The 18,297-nt window shown below is 40.2% G+C and overlaps 1 protein-coding gene across 7 annotated transcripts in view; it reads left to right on the top strand.

The window, feature by feature from the left end:
• The window catches only part of CHST9 (carbohydrate sulfotransferase 9), a 268,780-nt gene that overhangs the window by 119,603 nt on the left and 130,880 nt on the right, over nucleotides 1-18,297 (top strand). For all 7 annotated transcript variants that reach the window (XM_053912210.2, XM_053912209.2, XM_024580660.3 and 4 more), the window contains one exon: nucleotides 10,227-10,268. In XM_053912210.2, the coding sequence (XP_053768185.1) occupies nucleotides 10,227-10,268 (42 nt within the window). The remainder of the gene's footprint in view (nucleotides 1-10,226; nucleotides 10,269-18,297) is intronic.

Genomic DNA, 18,297 nt, shown 5'->3' with positions numbered 1-18,297 from the left:
TGAAGTGGTTTTAGTAAAAATAATGAGACCCTATCAGATTTACAATGTATTGTTGACAAAGATATGACAGGAAATACTCGAAGATTGAATGCGGGTGAATAAAAAAAGAGAGATAAAAGATGACTCTGGGTTTTGGCCTGAGCAAGTTGGTGAATAATGCTATTAGCTGAGATGTAGCAGCATATACATGAGAGGACCATCTTGGGGAGCTGAGGATAAAAGATGTCTGTTTTGGGTATGTTACACTTGAGATGACTATTATCTCTCTGGTCAAAGATGCTTCTTGGATATCTAGTGCAGTTATCTAGGTGAGAAATAATAGTGGCCTGAACTGGGAATGCAGCAGTGGGGCCAAGGGAAGAGGGTAGATTTGAGAAAAGTTTGAAGAAAGAGTAAACAGGACTTGGTTGCTGTTGACAAGTGAGCCGTGAGGCAGTGCAAGAGGAATCCCAGGCCTCCGTTAGGATGACGGAGTAGTGCCAGTCCTTGAGATGGTGCACTGGAGGATGAGCACGATTGGAAGAGGAGAGGAGGGCCTCACATTTAAATAGGCTCGGTTTCAGTGCCTATGGAAGACCTGAAGCCAAGCATGTTCTAATCTGAGTCTGGAACTCAAGTGAGAGACAGGTTTTAGAGAGATCTGGGACTCGCCAGTATAAACACAGTCACTGAAGCCAACAAAGTGGATGAGATGGCTCAGAAAGAGCCTGTAGTGAAAACCCATAAAGAGACTGTATTTCAGATGGGAAGAAAAAGCTTTACCTAGCGCGTGCTGGTTAACTAAGCAATCCTGGAAATGCAGAGAAGGGGGTGGAGAATGTGACTATTCTTCCAAATCAGACACGTTATTCTGTTGGCATAGCTCCTCCTCAGCCAGAACTTACCACGAGGCAATGTTGGATGTGAGTTCAAGACCAAAGCTTTGGGGAGTATTGCAAAGCTTTGGAATACTTGGGGAGTTGCATATTGTTGGTGGAAATGTGAAATGGTGTGGCCACTGTGGAGAAACAGTATGGATGTCCCTCAAAAATTAAGAAATAGAACTACCGCACGGTTCAGCAATCCCACTTCTGGATATTTATCAAAAAAAATTGAAGTCAGGGTCTCGAAGAGATAGTCTCACTCCCGTGTTCACTATAGTATCACTCGCAATTGCCAAGATGTGGGAAGACCTTAAATGTCCATTCACAGATGAATGGATAAAGAAAATATGGGACATACATATAGGGAAATACTATTCAACCTTTTTTCAAATAGAAAAAAGAAAATTCTGCAACCTGTGACAACATGGATGAAACTCGAAGGTATTATGCTAAGTAAAATAAGGCAGACACTGAAAGACAAATACTGCATGATTCCATTTACATACATGAGTTATCTAACATAGCCAAAGTCACAGAAGCCAAGAGTGGAATGGTCGTGACCCGGGGCTCAGGAAGTGGGAAATGGGGAGCTACTAATCCACGGACACAGTATCAGTCAAGCAAGATGGAGTATGCTCTAGAGGTCTGCTGTACAACGGTGTACCTATAGTCAGCGATAACGTATTGTACACTTAAAATTTTGGTAAGAGAGTAGGTCATTGCGTCTCCAGGTGACGTTCAGGCTGGGTGACTGTCTTCCAGGCAGCGGAAGTCAGCAGAAGACAAGCCGGAACTGAGAGATGCAGGCCACTGCCAGGAGCTGCAGCGAGGGTGCTGGCTATCAAACCTACTGCTTCTGACTTCAAAATTGGCAAACAGTCACTGCCCTGCAGCTGCCTCTTTAGAATAATAGACAGTCTGTGTGTGGGAGGAACTCTGGAGATTAGTTGGTGCTAATTTTTCATTTTACAAATGGGTTGGATCCATTTGTAAATCCCTGAGAGGGAAACTTGTTAAAGACACACACCTGCTTTTGGGTAAAGGCTGTGATTATATTGGACAGTTTCCGGTTGTATTCTAATGCTATTCTGGGGGCTCTTTTCAGAGGAAATGAAACCAATTTTATATATCCCCTCTGTGCGCTGCATAGCCGAATCTACTCCCAGAGGACGTCTAGTGTGAAGGTTAAGAGTCGTCTCAAACTCCCGGGGCTGGAATCCTGGCTCCGTCCCTTAGGAGTTATATGATCATAACCTCTTTCAACTTACTCCCCTTATATGTAAAATGGAGATAATAAGAATATTATGGAGTTATTATGAGGATTGAGTGAGATAATACCTGTCAAGCTGTGGGCCTACTGCCTCGCTCATGGTATGCCCACAATAAATTTTGGCAATCTTTTTATTGCTTTTGATATTACTTTATATTACTTGCCTCTGTCTTTTAGTGTCCAGAATGGAAACGTTAATAACATGCCCAGAGGTTTGTTTCTCTGGCATGTAGTGCACATAAAATAAATATATGTTGAGAGAAGGACAAAAGGAAAGAAGGAAAAGAATGACGAAGGGAGGCTGTCTTATTGAAAGGTCTTTCTTCACTGTCTGTACCACATTCTGAAGTGTGGAAATGCATGTTATTTTTGTGAATAATATTACCTCTTTTTCTGACCTGTGAACTCTTCAGCCAGTTCCTTTAACGTAACATAGGGAAGATCAAGATGGAAGGTGTGTCTCTTTGTGTGTTTTAAGCATGGCAGGCAATACCAGAGGTTTACCATTGTTTCTACAGCTCAACTGGCTTCCTGTGCATCTCAAGCTGTTCTTCCTGCGTGTCTGTGTGCTAGTCAGAGGTGCAGGAAGGACAGAGGCACAGTGCTTTCTCATCATAAGCCTTCATGAGGTAGAGACAGTTGACACAAAGGGCATGTATAACAACAGAAGCTGTTATAGATGGTGACATAAAGCACTCCATAGTCAGAGCACCTGGGCTTGGACCCATCCCTTGGCATCTTCGTGACCTAAACAAGTGAATAACCTGTCTGAGCCACACTCTCACCTGTAGACTAGGAGTAGTGATAGCACTCACCTGACAAGAGTAAAGAACAAATGAGTTAATGCACAGGGGTCAGGCACAAATAACGCCCCCGTTTTATTACAAAATCTTTTATTACAAAATCATAAGCATGTTATTCTGTAACATAACTATTATGCTCAAGAACACCATAGGACATTTTAGGTGAAATGTTCAAATTAAAACGATACATTATTACACCCATATTATTACCCTACCAACCACACTGAAGCAGGCCTTACTTCTGCCGCACCCTGTATGTGCAGGGCTCAGCCTGGCATGCTGTTTGCTCCTGTGCTTTGCCTGCCTCCCAAATGAGCAACAGCTACCATGGTGCGGAAGACAGGTGCTCTCTCTGAGAATGGAGAGGTGAAGTCCTCGAGGTTAGGTCTTGAAGAAGCAATGGGACTTCTTCAAATAGAAGGAAGTGATTTGGCTCGTTCAGGCTTGGGACTAAAAATGGCTGTGGCCTATTCAGGGGACTTTTAGAATTTGTACAGCACAATTCTGAGTTACCCTGGTAAGCAGGGATCCTATTTGAGTGAGCACTGAATGCAGAGTTAGACAGGGTCTATAACAGAGAGAAGCAATAGAGGGTTTGAGCAGATTAATAACATGGATAAAGCAACTTTTAAATCATTAATTTAGTAAATTAACATCATGATGGATACTGAAATCAGGGAGTTCATTTTGGAGTATTCTAGGCTTTGATGTACTAAGGACCTTGTCAGGAATGATGAGGAGTTAAAAAAACAAGAAGGATGAGTGTGAGACAGAAAGAAAGGATCAGAAGGGGACTGGAAACAGGTGCCGGGAAGAGATGGGCAGCAGGGGGGAACACCAAAGTCACAAGCCAGGCTGGTGGAAGAAGTCTGTATAATAGACACACACGAGGAAGCTCAGAGGGAAAAAAAGATTATGAGCTTCATTCAAGTCTAGTTGCATTTGATCCAACAGTGGGACAACCCTGTGAAAATTATAATTTAGCAGAACAGAACTGAAGTTCAGGAGAGGTCAAAGCTAAGGGTGTGTTTACGTCGGGGAATTAGTCAAGTATCAGTCAAGAGTTAAAGAAATGAGAGAGAGTAAAATTTCTGAGGGGATGGTGCGGCAAGAGTGAGGCAGGATAACATTCCAGCAGATGAGGAGCAAGTGAGGCCGTGTCTATGGCCTCTCTATGGCCGGCACCTATGGGGACGGGGTGATTAGACATAACATAAATAGGAAAAACATGGTGACTGCATGATAATGATTATCTGCTTTAGTTATTTATTCGTTTATTTAGCCCCATTTCCTAGAATCTCAAAGCCAAAAATAGACAGTGAGACATTTTGTAGGAACTAAGGCTCCGTGGAGCTGAGTGCATGGGTTTCCCCTGAAATAGCTGTAGAATCAGACCTGCCCCTTTTCAGTGTTGTTCTCACTTTTCAGGCTGTCGGTCTGGCTGGTGCTGTCTCTCAGCACCTCACTGGAAGTGGTTTGATTCGTGCTCTGATGTGTACAAAGCGTGCTAGAATGCGCTGGATCCCCCTGCACCGGGAGCGTGGCCAAGCACAGAGGCTATGACGTCAGCTAGAGCGAGCGCCACTCCGGGAAAAGGAGCGCTCAGTGCAAACTCTGACACTGGATCTCACCCTCTTTCTCTCTTCTTCATTTGTATTTACTTTTATTTTCTTAAATAATTTTCCAGTCTTTAGCACATGAAAGAAGCAGTTTACTCCTAAGCTCCTTGCCTTTGTATGCATGTTAATTAAATAATCCATGGCTTATAATATTACTTCCAAAAAGATATTGAAATGGATACTGTTTTATATGAAAGAGGCTTTAAATTTCAACCACATTTATAGCCAAATGATTGCAATAATTATTTTTAAGCCAGAACCGTCAAAATCAAAATAGGTATTTTTGAAAGTGTAAAAAATGAGGTTCCATGTACCAATATTTTGCACAATTTCACATAATTTTATTGAAGGGATAGCCATTTGAGATCTTCACCTTTTTATGAATTCCTTATAAAGTCACAGAAATCTTAATACCCTCCCAGTTTTCTTCTGGAAGGAAATAATTTGAAAAATTCCAAGGAAAGAATCATAGAAAGCTATTAAAATAAACTAAAATCATTAATACTGAATGGAAAAATCATAATGATCTATCCTGAGGCATTTTAATACAGCTACTATAAAATCATCTCTTCTAGGAGGTCAGGAAGTTTTTCAAAACCGGTACTTAAATAGTCTTACTCAAAGGACTTGACAGAAATAGAACCTCTAAAACCCAAGGATTAGAAGGAAGTGGTTGGTGAGATTTTAAATGTCTTCCTTTTAATTGCTCTTCATCATCACAGATTTCCACTAAGCTTGCTCCCACACCCGGCTCCCCTTGGGACCATTGCGTCAGAGGTTCTTCTGTTATGTTTATTTGCTGGAGTGAAGTGACGCCCTCTCAGGTTTTTTTCAGTTCCAGAGTTGCAAAACCCAGTTTTGAAAATAGTTGGCAGTATCAGTTGACCAGATTTGTCTGCAGAAATTCCTTTTGTTTTGAACCGGCGAGGCCCAAGGTCAAGAAGTACTTAGGATAACTTGAGAAAAACACAGTGACAGGGCTCTTCTATTTGCACATTTCTAAGACGATTTTGTCAGGTTCTGGCTTCTCTCTTCTGTTACTGCGTCCTTTTGCTGACTACTCTTGAGCTGTCTCAAGCCCACCCATCCCTCCACAGTCATCTCTGCCCTGAGACCCATGGAATGGAGGGAAAGACAGCTCACGTGCTGGGTTTAGAAGCTGAATTCTGGAGCCAAATCTTAGTTTCACCTCAAGTTTTGCAGTCTTGGACAAGATACATAAACTCAGTCCCTCTTTCCTTTTCCCTCAACTTAAAAAATTGTTTTTTATTTTAATTTTACCATAGTAAGGCATACCTAAAATATCACATACAGCAGAAGTTCTTTTAACTGGCCCCTCTTAAATGATTTCCCTGATTAAGTTACTCTCTCCCTTCCCTAGACATAACCTACCGACCGAAGCTCACAGCTATTCATCACCAGGGCCTCACGTGCTGTCCCTCCAGCCCACCTGTAAACTTTGCCCCCACCTGGGCATGTGTATGTGGACCAAGAGTCTGTTTCCAAACCTGCTATGCCAATTGTACTTGTTCATATAATTGTTAGATTCAATTATAAATATGTAAACTGATGACATATGAATGCAGAACACAATTGCTATGTCGATGATGATGTTTTGGAAAGACTCGTTAAAGTTGAGTTACGGAAAATAAAATGCTACAGGTTATATTCCCATGGATTCTTCTGGTGTTAAATAAGGTTCACATGAGGTGCTCAGCAGCATGTCTGATATTTAATAAGGATTCCGTACATGTTAGCTGTTATTGTGGTCACTACTGATTTAATACTGTACACCCACATAATTTGAGAACAAAACAAAAAAGAAGGTAAGGATAAACCAAATCAATATTTCAAAAGAAAATATTCAGATAAACGTTTACATCCTATAACCAAACAGTAAACAACAAAGGACCTAAACATCACTGTAATCATTTTTTTTTCGCACCAGAACACTTGAATGTAAAATTAAGAGGGTATTGATCACATTTCTGAACAGTTTAGCTGGGAAAAAAAAACTGATTCATTCATGAAATGTAACCTATTTCCATTTTAACAACAAACTGCTACGTGGCCTTAGGAAACCATCCAATCTTTTCTGTTGTCATATTTTCTGTTGGTAAGGATGACAATAGACAATTCATTATGTGGCCAGAAGAATTACTTTGGGAAAAGTATGTTGTGGACATATTTGAATTCTCTCTCTTGAGTGTGAGCTCTGCCCGGCGTAGTGTGCTGTTCATGCTGCACGAAGCTCTCAAACCCTCAACAAGGGCCAGTGAAGTGCTATTTAAAAAATAATAATAATAATTTCCTATCAAGATCTAGACCTATTCACTTAGTATGAGGATTGTGCCGAGTCTCAGTAGGTGAAACGCACTTTACCACCAAAAGCAAAAATGACTCAGAATAAAGCAATGTGATGAAGAGGAAAGATCCTGTTTCATAAGATCAACTAGGCCACTGAATTAAGCCTTTAATGCTATAATCGATCTTGTGAACACAACATAAAAACATGGAGAAAGAGCAGTGATTTAGAGGGTATAATCAAAATCTTTAAAAAGATATCCATGCTGTTACTGTTATTGGGAGGGGAGAGAGGGTACTTTTTTTTAAAGAGACAATCAGAAATTCAAAAATAAATGCTATTTACTTTCCTGTCTTTTTATAACATCCTTAACATTAATATTAATATCAACCCTTGAAAAGAAGTATTAAAATTTAATTTCATTCAATACATATTTATACATGACACTCAGCTAGGTTTGGGGAAATTATGAAGAGCCAAGACTGGATCATTTCTGTGTTTTAACATGTTTCCCATATAGTGTAGTAGACATGCGTTCATCTAACTAACATACCTCCATCTGTGATGTGTGGAGAGCCAAACTGGACCAGGAAAGTGTATGTAATTTCTGAGTGTACTGTTCTTAATATGCCCTAGAGTCAAGTGTCCTGAGACCCTTAAGAAATTGTCAGATGGAGGCTTCCAAAGGCTGAGTGGAGGGAAACGTGGAATTACTATTCAATCAATCCAGAGTTTTAGTCATGCAAGATGACAAAGTTCTGTAGATCTGCTATACACCATTGTACTTACAGTCAACATGAGGTCTACCCTCTTAACCAGTTTTTGTGCATGTAAAAACTGGTTAAGAGGGTAGATCTCATGTTTGTGGTTTTTTACCACAATACATAAAAAAAATGTTAGGTGACCCTTTTTATTTGAGCCATCGTGGAAATGGGAGGAAAAGCCTGTCATTGTAAAACTCGATCATTGTAAAACTTGATCACAGTAAGCCAGAGAGCTTAAAAGCAATACCTGATGAGAACAATTCCTCATGCAATCAATAAGCAATTTACCAGAATATCCTAAGAGATAAGGAAGCAGCTGCATTTGACTTTTTGAATAGTTATTTTTTCCACATGAATTTAATTTCCTTCCATGGTTACGTGTCAGATTACATAGACAATGAGAATATACTGGATAAGATCAGTTTTGTATGGAGGAAGATTTTGGATCCTAGCCTGAACAATATTCTTAGCACAAAGCCATGAAAGTGTGGCCTTAATCATGCTACTGTTACATGGGTGGACAAGTAAATACAGAGTTGCAATTACATCAGGGTGGGTTGAAGCCGTGGATTACGTATCAAGTTCCAACCCACGGGGATCCGTTATACTGTAGGACTCATAACTTATTGATGAACTATGCAAGTGACTTATAAATACCTTCATTCAAAATGCAGAAATTACTAGACCAAGTGGAGCTGCTAATACCTTATACCAGGAAACTCATGACAATACAATTCAAAATACCCTTGGATGTATGTCTAAAATCATTCTAAAGATAGAACAACTTTTAATGGACGTAAGTATAAACTGGCATATTTTAACACAAATGAAATTTAGTGAAAGATTAATTTAAAAAGCAAGTGTCAATAGGATTATTGTCTCAATTAGGGTTAGAAAAGCAACATTATAAATGAGTTGCAGTGACAGTAGGTTGTTTAAATGGAGAAGGATAGCCGGACAGAGAGTTAATCCTACCATTGCTTAAGGCTTATCATCTCTGAGTATATATTCAAGTTTTTAATCAACATACTTAAAGATATCTTTAAAAACAAGACAGCGTACAGAGAGCAAAACGTACGTATCTGTATATGTAATATAGAATATGATATATTAATCTATAGTTTAGCATGCAAGTATATGTTTATATTAAAATTATATTTTCGTATGTTATACAGTGTATAATTATGTTACATTTATCAATATAATATTTTATTTAAGAAAATTGAAACTGTATGATCTATAAAGCAAAAGGCTAAATAGTCATATAGTCACCACCTTGCAGTTCCCCGGGATTCTTTTCCGAATGAGCTCAGGCTCTCCCCTCCCCATAGATGACGAAAAGGAAGAAATACACTGTGTCAGCAAGTCCCCAACCTCTTTGGCACCAGGGACTAGCTTCATGGAAGACAGTTTTTCCATGGAAGGAGGGGGTGGCTTTATAGCCTGCCACCAGATGCAGCTTAATTGTCACTTGCCACTCACTGCTAGGGTTTTGATATGAGTCTGCAAGCAGTTGATTTGTATGGTCTCTGCGCAGTCACACTTCCCTGCTAGTGATAATCTGTACTTGCAGCCGCTCCCCAGCACTAGCACCACCGCCTCGGCTCCACCTCGGATCATCAGGCATTAGACTCTCGTAAGGAGTGTGCAGCCTGGATCCCTCACATGAGAAGTTCACAGTAGGGTTCCCGCTCCTAGGAGAATCTAATGCGGTCCCCATCTGACAGGAGGCAGAGCTCAGGCAGTAATGGGAGCCACAGGGAGCGACTGTAAATACAGATGAAGCTTCACTCGAGAGCTGCTCACCTCCAGCTGTGAAGCCTGGTCCCTAACAGGCCATGGACCCATTGGGGTCCCCTGCACTATACTACATTTAGCAACTTCATCTGTTAGAAAGAGGTTCTTCTTAATTATCAGGATGAAAAATCATTAGTTCAAGGAAAACCAAACCCCAACATTTCTTTCTTAAAGCTCTTCACTCCAGAATAAACTACAATACCATTAGTTCTGGATGACTTAAATATTCTTGGGATCACTTCCCTCAAAGAGCCTATTTCTTATATCCTAGATTTCAGTTCATTTACTCTTCCAAGCTTCACAAACTAAGGTATCTAACAGCAGGGCCAGCGGGGCAAGAGATGCACGTGGCACATCTATCCCGAGCACCAGTTTCACCCAAAGATCTATCCTAGTACTCAAAGATTCCAAGCGAAAGCTATAACTGCATATCAACACATTAATATGTTATGGCATAGATGGCAAAGAATCCAGGGAAATTTTCTTCCTTGCAATGGACGGTTTGCAACTCCACCTGCCTCACCTGTCCCAAGCTCCTTTCTCTGACACAGAGGAAACTTGCAGAAAGCTCAGTCTTTCTGGTGCCAAGTTTAAAGGTAATGCCTGGTTTCCTGATAAGTGACACTATGCCCTCACCTCTTCATTAACCCAGAGGGGGTGGTATATTCTATGTTTAAAACCTCCCCATGATTTTCTGTGCTAAAAATAAAATACTAGAGTCTCAGAGGTATCTTTATGTGAAAAGTTTATTAAATGCCTTTGGATGTGGTGCTAATACATGAATTTCCTTTCTCTTCTTTTCCAGGATGGGGACCAGTAAATTACTTGCAGCCTGTACCCAGAATCAGTGAGTAAAACTCTCTATAATGTTTGAGTCTTGGATAGTTGTAGATAAGCAGAGCAACAACTAGAATATCTGAAAATCCCATAATGTTGCTTTTAAACATCTGTTCTTACAATGATAACTGTCACCAGAAGGCACAGCCAACGTGGCATTGTGGGGTATAAAGTCTTGGAGGGTGGGGGAGAGAAGGAAGAAGACCATGATCCTTGCCCTCATGTAATTTACAGAGGAAACCAAAGGCTTCTGAGATTTCAGTTATATCTAGCTTAAGGAATAATTCATGTTCATCTTATTTGAAAGTGTTTACTTTTTTCTGTTATTTTTTAAAAGTATTTAACACTGCCCTGACTGGTGTGGCTCGGTTGGGCGTCATCCTGCAAAGTGAAAGGTCACTGGTCTGATTCCTTGTCAGGGCACCTGCCCAGGTTGCGGGTTTGGTCTCCTGGTGGGGCGTGTACAAGAGGCAACCAATCAACATTTCTCTCCCTCTCTTTCTCCCTCCCTTCCCCTCTCTCTAAAACTACATTTTAAAATCTTTTTTTAAAAAGTATTTAATGCTTCCCAGAGACATCGGACTTTTTCCATAAATGCCTTCCTCTAAGAATACAGTAAAACCTTACTAATTCAGATATTCAGTAATTTGACCAAGACGACCATGAAATTTACCTTTGAATTGTGTGCAGGCCATGAATTTGATAAGTAGAGGCAACATCTGCAACTTATTTTAAAAGAATCGTTGTTTTCCGGGCTCTAGTATATGGTCTTTAGGGAAAAAAGGTGCAGCTACAAAATAAGGATCCATGCCATTAAGTCGGTGTCTGCTTAGGCAGGCTTTATTGGCAAAGCACAGTATTGAAAGTAATAAGCTGCATTGCTTTCAGGAAATTCTGACTCCCTAATTCAGGCTAGCTTCTTCCTTTTTTCCATACCTTCCCAAAGTCATTCCAGTCTCAGGAAGTTTACTAATGGGTTATATGTGGACACAACATTTATTAATAGAAGATCAATTCCTATTAACTTTTTTATTTACCAGTATAAATTTTAATGTCTTTCTCTGCTTACCTGTAACATTGATTACCTAGTTGATGTAGTGTATTTACTTTTACAAGAAAAATGACATATCATTCCCTTTCCTTTTTCATGTTTTTCATACAGCAGGTAATTTTTTTTTAATTTAAAACTCAATATTTTCACAAAACAGGTGAGACAAATTCCTGGGATAATAGTGAAGATTTATGATGAGAAAAAAAATAACCCCAGATCAGGCCTTTCCTTGGGCATGTTGAAAAATTGGAACAGTAACTGAATTACCATTCATTCATTCATTCATTCAACAAACACTCAAGGTCCATGCTTATTGCTTCAAGGTGTGTGGAGATAAATAAAATTCTCATCTTGTCTCTATTGTACTGACAGCCCCTAAGTTGAAACAGAGATGAAGACAAATAATTTTTTCATGTGATAAGTGATGTGTTATTTTTGTAAGCCAAGTGCTTTGGGAACATCAAGAATATACCACTATATCTGACTGGAAGAATTGGGGAAATATTCATTATAGGTATAACATTTGAGCTCATTCTTAAAGAATAGATACAATTTCTATAAGTAGATAAAAGGAAGAAGAACATTTCAAACCAGCATGAGCAAATGCATGGAGGTATGGAAGTGAATGAATCACTCAAGAAAACCAGGTGTAATTAGTTGTGGAGAACTGAGGGGGTGGGGCAGCTGTATGTGGTATATATAAAGGCATGTTATATGAAAATATGCCCTTAGTAATTTCAAAGATTGGAGCTCAGAGAATGATTTATTTGAGAGCCATCTGCAGACAGTTGAAATTTGAAGAAATGGGAATAGATCATTCTCTCATGAACAATTGGAAGAACTTTTAGGAATACAGAATAGAATCAACTCCCTGAAACAGGAGAAGAAGAGGAGTTAAAAAAAAAAAAAAAGATAATTTGATGGTGGACATAAAGAAATTTGAGGGACTTCATGTCTGAGAGCTTCGATTTTCTTTTCACTATACTGTTGGGTAAGCACGGGATGTAGACCAGGAGAACACGAGTTTGAATCCCAGCTCAGCTGCCTGTGAATGATGTCCCATAACGTATCTACCTTTCAGGGTTGTCTTCTGTAAAATGGATGCAATAATCACATTTAATGCTCGGGTTGGAGACTATATAATGTATGTGAGAGCACATTCTAGATGGTAATGCTTTCTATATGGAGAAGCAGTCTGACAACAGTGGCCAGAACACAGGCAGAGGGACCCCACTGAGCTGTTGTCTATAAAATGGGGGTAATAATGCGTAGCTTATATAGGTCATGATGTCCAGTGTATTCACATACAGGTGCTCTACAGATGGGACTAGATAAGTATCATCTGTGAACAGGAGCTTGTCTTGAGGAGGGAGAAAAATCACAATGGGAAATGAAAACAAGATGGGGCATGTAAAAATGTTTTTAAGCAGAACTAAGAGCCCATTCTGCAACTAAGACTTTGCAGGTCCAGCCATACCTATGAGCTCCAGAGCAGCGAAAATGGTTGATGTGATGGACCTAGAGTTGGGGAAGGTCGAAGCCAGTGCTACGTCATCGTGGGGAACAATTGAGAAGATTGGTCAGGGCATATCCCAGAAGCTTGAAGGTCTGGTGCTCCAAGACCTGTACAACACTAGAACGGCAGAATATTGCCTTTTCTACTCAGGGTTCTGTGACCCTGACGCTGTTTTTATTATCAAGGAAATGATCTGAGTTGCCGAAGTACCATATTTTTGGACTATAAAATGCACCTTTCCCCCCCAAATTTGGGGGCAAATGGGGGTGCGTCTTATAGTCCGAATGTAGCTTACCTGGCTTGCTACAGGATTTCTGCTTTAAAGGATGTTATTAAATATTTCACCACATTTTTGCCTCAAAATTTTTTTTCCTATTTTCCTCCTCTAAAACCTAGGTGCATCTTATGGTCTGAAAAATACAGTATATCTCCCAGTTATATGCTCTTTCATCAGCTAAGTTCCAGCCACAGGATACTACTCGGAGGTCCACCAGACCCCTGCCTGTCCCTTCACCCTTGGCTCACCGTCCCCACCCCAGCCTGTTCCCCACCTCCTTTTCCACTTCAGTTTTAGTACTTCCCTTGCACATGAGGCAGCAAAAAAGGCTTCTACCTCCCTGGAATAGAAAACTGAAATTTGAGCCAAGTAGAAAAGAGCTAGGCTGCAAGCCAGACATGTTTCTCATGCCATCAGCATCAGGTCCAGACCTCAGCAGAGAATTCACTGGTGTAATAGGCAGGGCCGTATGTCCACACACACACTGGGAAGTGGGCTATCGCACCGACCACTAGGATAACATCCACTGTCCTCTTCAAATGCTTTGTGGACCCCAGGAGAGAGCTGCCGACATCTCACTTGATAGTTACTAAACTTACCTCAGAGGGAGATTCAAATTGCTAGAGCATGTTCTCAGGCTGCCAGTTGGCTGTAATAAAGAGAATATAGGCTGTATCTTGCACATTATTGACTCCTATTTCAAATGATGTAAAACACTGTCCTCATTTGGGGACATGCTTGATTCATTCACCCAGTAATTATTCATTAGGCATAAACTATATTCAAGGTGCTAGCTACTATCCAAGATCCTTGCCAATAATGAATGTAGGCATCTTCCATAAATAATATGTGAAACGCTGGGAAAACCCTGTCAAATTCAGACAAAATTTTAGGTTGCTGTGAAAATGTAACTGTAGAAACTCATTAGGGTTGGGAAAACCCAGAGGTTTTTTTTTTGTTTTCTTTCTCCTCAGGCTTTGCTCCCAAAGCCCATTCTTCTCTGAATAGCAACAGGGATCACACAGAATTCACCTCTAAGCACCTTGTTTTGTGTACATTTCTTTCAGTCAGCTCTGGTAACTCGCAGATGTGTAGATTGTTCCAGAACACATCACATCATCACTCCCCACACATGGTCCTTCCCTAAATGGCAGGAAGCATGCTGAGGTTCGCCCACCTGTGCCTTCCCCCAGGGCAGGGAGCACCACAGGATGCTTCTCTGGATTCAGCCTCAGACGGGGCGTTCTCCCTCCCGCCACAAAGGCACCCTAACCTTTTCCGGAATGTGCCTTCATCACTTGGTGTCATGCTAACCAGACCATTTCATTGCCACCTGGTTTGTACGCAGACTTCCTTCTGGATCTGCTAGAGGGAGCAACTCGTGTCTCAGCAAAAACAAACACAAACACCCTCTATCCATTTTATATTTTCCTTCCATTTGCTTCCTTAATTAACACGTCTCCCTTCTGGACTCTTTAAATCCCATCTCTATCCTTTATATATCTCGCAGATACTAGTTAGTAACCCTCAGGAGACAGTCTTTTGGTTTATTCCCCACTTAGGTGAAAGAACACAAGATTCAGGTCCATCCAACGGCAAACTCAAAACCAGGAGTATGCGCGTAGTGGCCTTTCGTTTACGTATTTTCTCATTGTTCTTTACAACTCCATTGCTCGATGCAGAGTAATCCCATGAATCCTCGCCAGGGAGAATACAGTCCAGATTGGAGCATCACAGACTTGAGGATCTTGATAACATGTTCAAGGCACCCTCTAAAACTTGCATCTTCTTATTCTGGATCCTATACTTCCCTGGGTCTCCATTTATAGACTGAAAAAAAATGCTTTTCTTCTATTTCCTGAGTGGAAGTAATTCAACATTGTCTCTTAGGTTAAGTGAACTGAGAGATGTTCCTTGGGTTTTCACGAAGAAAATCTTTGGGCGGGGTCTGCGTCCCAGCAAAAAGATATACACAGTCAAGGGTGATACCTTTTTACATACCAATAGCATACTCTCTCCCAGGGTAGCAGTGCCACCTTTGTGAAAGGCTGCAGTGGAGTGTGATTTTAAAGGCAAACTTGCTCCTGGCCACTACTTCACATGTTCAAGTAGACTCAGTCATACAACCTCTGCTCACACCCTGGAGCTCTGAATTTTATAGGCATGTTATCCGCATAGTTCCTGGAAAAGAGCGTTGGGTAAGTGTATGCAGTGTCCTGTGCTCATCCAGCTCCAAGAAAGGGAGACTGCTGTTCATGAGCTCTGCAGATGTCAGAGGTGTGGCTTCCGTACAAGTGGGGACCGCAGCCCCATGCTGGGCATGCCTGGGCATTTTCCAGGGCTCACAGTGCTGGTTCCTCTGTGTTCAACTTCTCTGGGGAATGAGGAGACTTGAGAAGAAGGTGATATGGTATTAGCATCAAGGTCAGGGTTATTATTAAGGTAAGAGTGGAAAGGAGGAAGTTAAACCTACGTTTATACTGTAAGTATCCCTAGTTGGCAGCCCTGCCCTTGCTCATGCCTAGGGACATGCGTCCCACTGACAGGCAGAACATTCTTTTCTGTAAATCCAGGATTACCAAAGCTAGTAGAAAAGGATAGTTAGAGACTTTCCTACAGCCTTTCTGAGCTTATGTGAGAATTAAGCCTTCCAAATCTTACAAGAATTGATGAACATGATGATATAAAAAATGCAGCATAAACCTTCAGATTCATGGCCTAACAATCTCAACTGAAAATCCCTTGTGCTATAGGATAAAAAAAAAAAGTACCCTTTGCCAGCCTCACCTACTTTCAGACAGACATCAGTGTCCAAAAAGCTTAAAAATTCTGCACAAACTAATGCTATTACTCCCACATCCATAAAAATAATATGTGGAATTGTTGGGATCTTTTCATTTTGTGGGAGAATGGGGGGCACATTATTCTTGTATGGCAATAATTAACAAAGAAAAAGGGGCATCTCATGGTTAATTTAGCTATTGTTTTAAATAATCTCCTGGTACCTGAATTACATGGACATATTATTTTAATAAGCTGATCTGCCAGTGTTTTTCCCCTTCTCATTGAAGTGCAGAGTAATCTAGAGGGTCAAGGTTTCCAATCTTTTTCTCTTGCATTATAATGATCTGTCATTTCCATTGTGGCTACACCCAAAAGTCAATTTTTGGTCTTGTTAATTTCATCAGTGGTGACGAAATTCTTCTCAAAGTGTAACTACTCCCCTTGCTGGTGTATTGTGGTAATAACATCCATCTTTGAAAAATCCTGATTCAGAACAGGGAAGGAGGAGGTGGGTTTTGTTTTGTTCTGTTTGCTTGTTTGTTTGGGGAGGGTAATTATGTTTTTGAAACTGGATAAATTAATGTTATCATCATACATCGTAAACCAGGTATGTTAAATTCAATAGAACCAGAATTTTTGTAATGTTTCTTATGCCTAGAAAGTAAGGAAATATTCTGTAAAATGTTTAATATTAAAGACTCTTTAAAATAATAGAATCTCTTAATTTTTTAAATTGAGGTACTATTTATTTACAATAAAATGCACAAGTCTTCTTAAGCATTCAATTCAGTTAGTTTTGATAATTGCATATAACCTGTATAATGGAACCCAAAATAAGACGTTGAATCTCACACTAAATCTCACACTAAATAGTTTCCTTATGGCCCTTTCCAGTCAATTCCAATACATGATCCCACCACCTCCCCACCCCCACCAGTTCCTCATGTCTTCCCCACAGCCCAGGCAACCACTTTTTTACTGTATTTTTTCCATTGCCATTTATCCCCCTTAGACCTTCTCTCTTCCACCTCCACCCACCTCCCTCCCCTCCTGCAATCACTATTGCCCATGTCCATGAGTCCTTTTTAATTCCATCACCATAGCTTAGTTTGGTCCATTCTTAGACTTCATCTGAATGGAATCATACAGCGTATGCTTTGTAAATGCTCCGCCTACTTACTATAATATATATGAGATTGTTGTATGTGCCTGTAGTTTAGTCCTTTTTTACTGTTAAGTAAGATTCCATTGTATAACGAAACTACAAATTATGTATCCATTTTCCTATTCTCGACCTTCGCATTGTTTCTAAATGTTTGGACAGTATGAATAAGACGGTTCTGAAAACTCTTGAACAAGCCTGTTTGTGAATATATGTTTTCATTCCTGTTGCATAAAGACCACGGAGTGGAATTCTGGATCATGAGGTAACTGTTTAACTTTACAAGAAGCTGCACAGCTGTTCGCCAGGAATGTTGGGAGTTGCAGATGCTCCTTCTTTTTTCCAAGAGCGAGAATGAAATGGGATCTCTGTGCCTTTAATTGGCATGTGTCTGATGGCTAATGGTGCTGCTCACCTTTTCATGTGCTGCCGCCCATTTGTGCATCTCCTTTGGTGAGGTATCAGTTCAAGGATTTTCTCATTTTTACTGGCTCACTTGTTAATTGTTGGTGGTATGAGTTCATCAGATATTATGCATTACAAGTCCTTTGTCAGATACCTGTATTGTAAGTATTTTCCTAGTTTGTGGTTTTCCCATTAGTTTTATTTGCTTTAAAGTTCTTTTTGATGAGCATAAATTTTTTATTTTGATAAAGAACAATACATTATTTTTCTCTTTTATGGTTAGTGCGTTTGAGCAGCATCCTGAGAAATCTTTGTTTACCCCCAGGTTGTGAAGTATTCTGCTATTATTCAAAAAGTGGTGATCACAACTTTTTAAATTGGGAATAATAAGGACAGTTTGCAGGCAGATAAAGAAGCCTGCTTATAATGATGGCAACATAGCTGTGTCTGCAGTTTTATAAGTTTGTGGTACTTGTTAATTTTCAAGTGTCTTCTTGATTTATCCTCCTTTTTCTGAGAAGTAGAAAGCAAATTTATAATAGATGTTTTTAGAATTGTCAAGATTGAAGTGCTAAGAAAGCTCACTGTGAGGTTTGAACGTCCTATGTATGAGAATGACTTCAGATAATGATCTTTACAGTACACGTGATTTGATAGCATTATTCACTGTCCTTGAGCAATGACTTCAATCCCAGGGAGCCAGACCGTGCTATTTCTGCTCTGTATCCTCATCTTTACCGGAAGAGGATGACAGCAAATCATGAGGCCTCCCTAATAAGATCATTTGGTGCATATATTGATTTAAATATACAAAAACTTTAATATATCCTAAATATATGCAATA

The sequence above is a fragment of the Desmodus rotundus genome, chromosome 10, assembly GCF_022682495.2.
Source record: "Desmodus rotundus isolate HL8 chromosome 10, HLdesRot8A.1, whole genome shotgun sequence".
In the NCBI taxonomy this organism is placed as follows: domain Eukaryota; kingdom Metazoa; phylum Chordata; class Mammalia; order Chiroptera; family Phyllostomidae; genus Desmodus; species Desmodus rotundus.
Note: the sequence above shows the minus strand (reverse complement) of the source record. Positions and strands in the feature narration are given on the sequence as shown.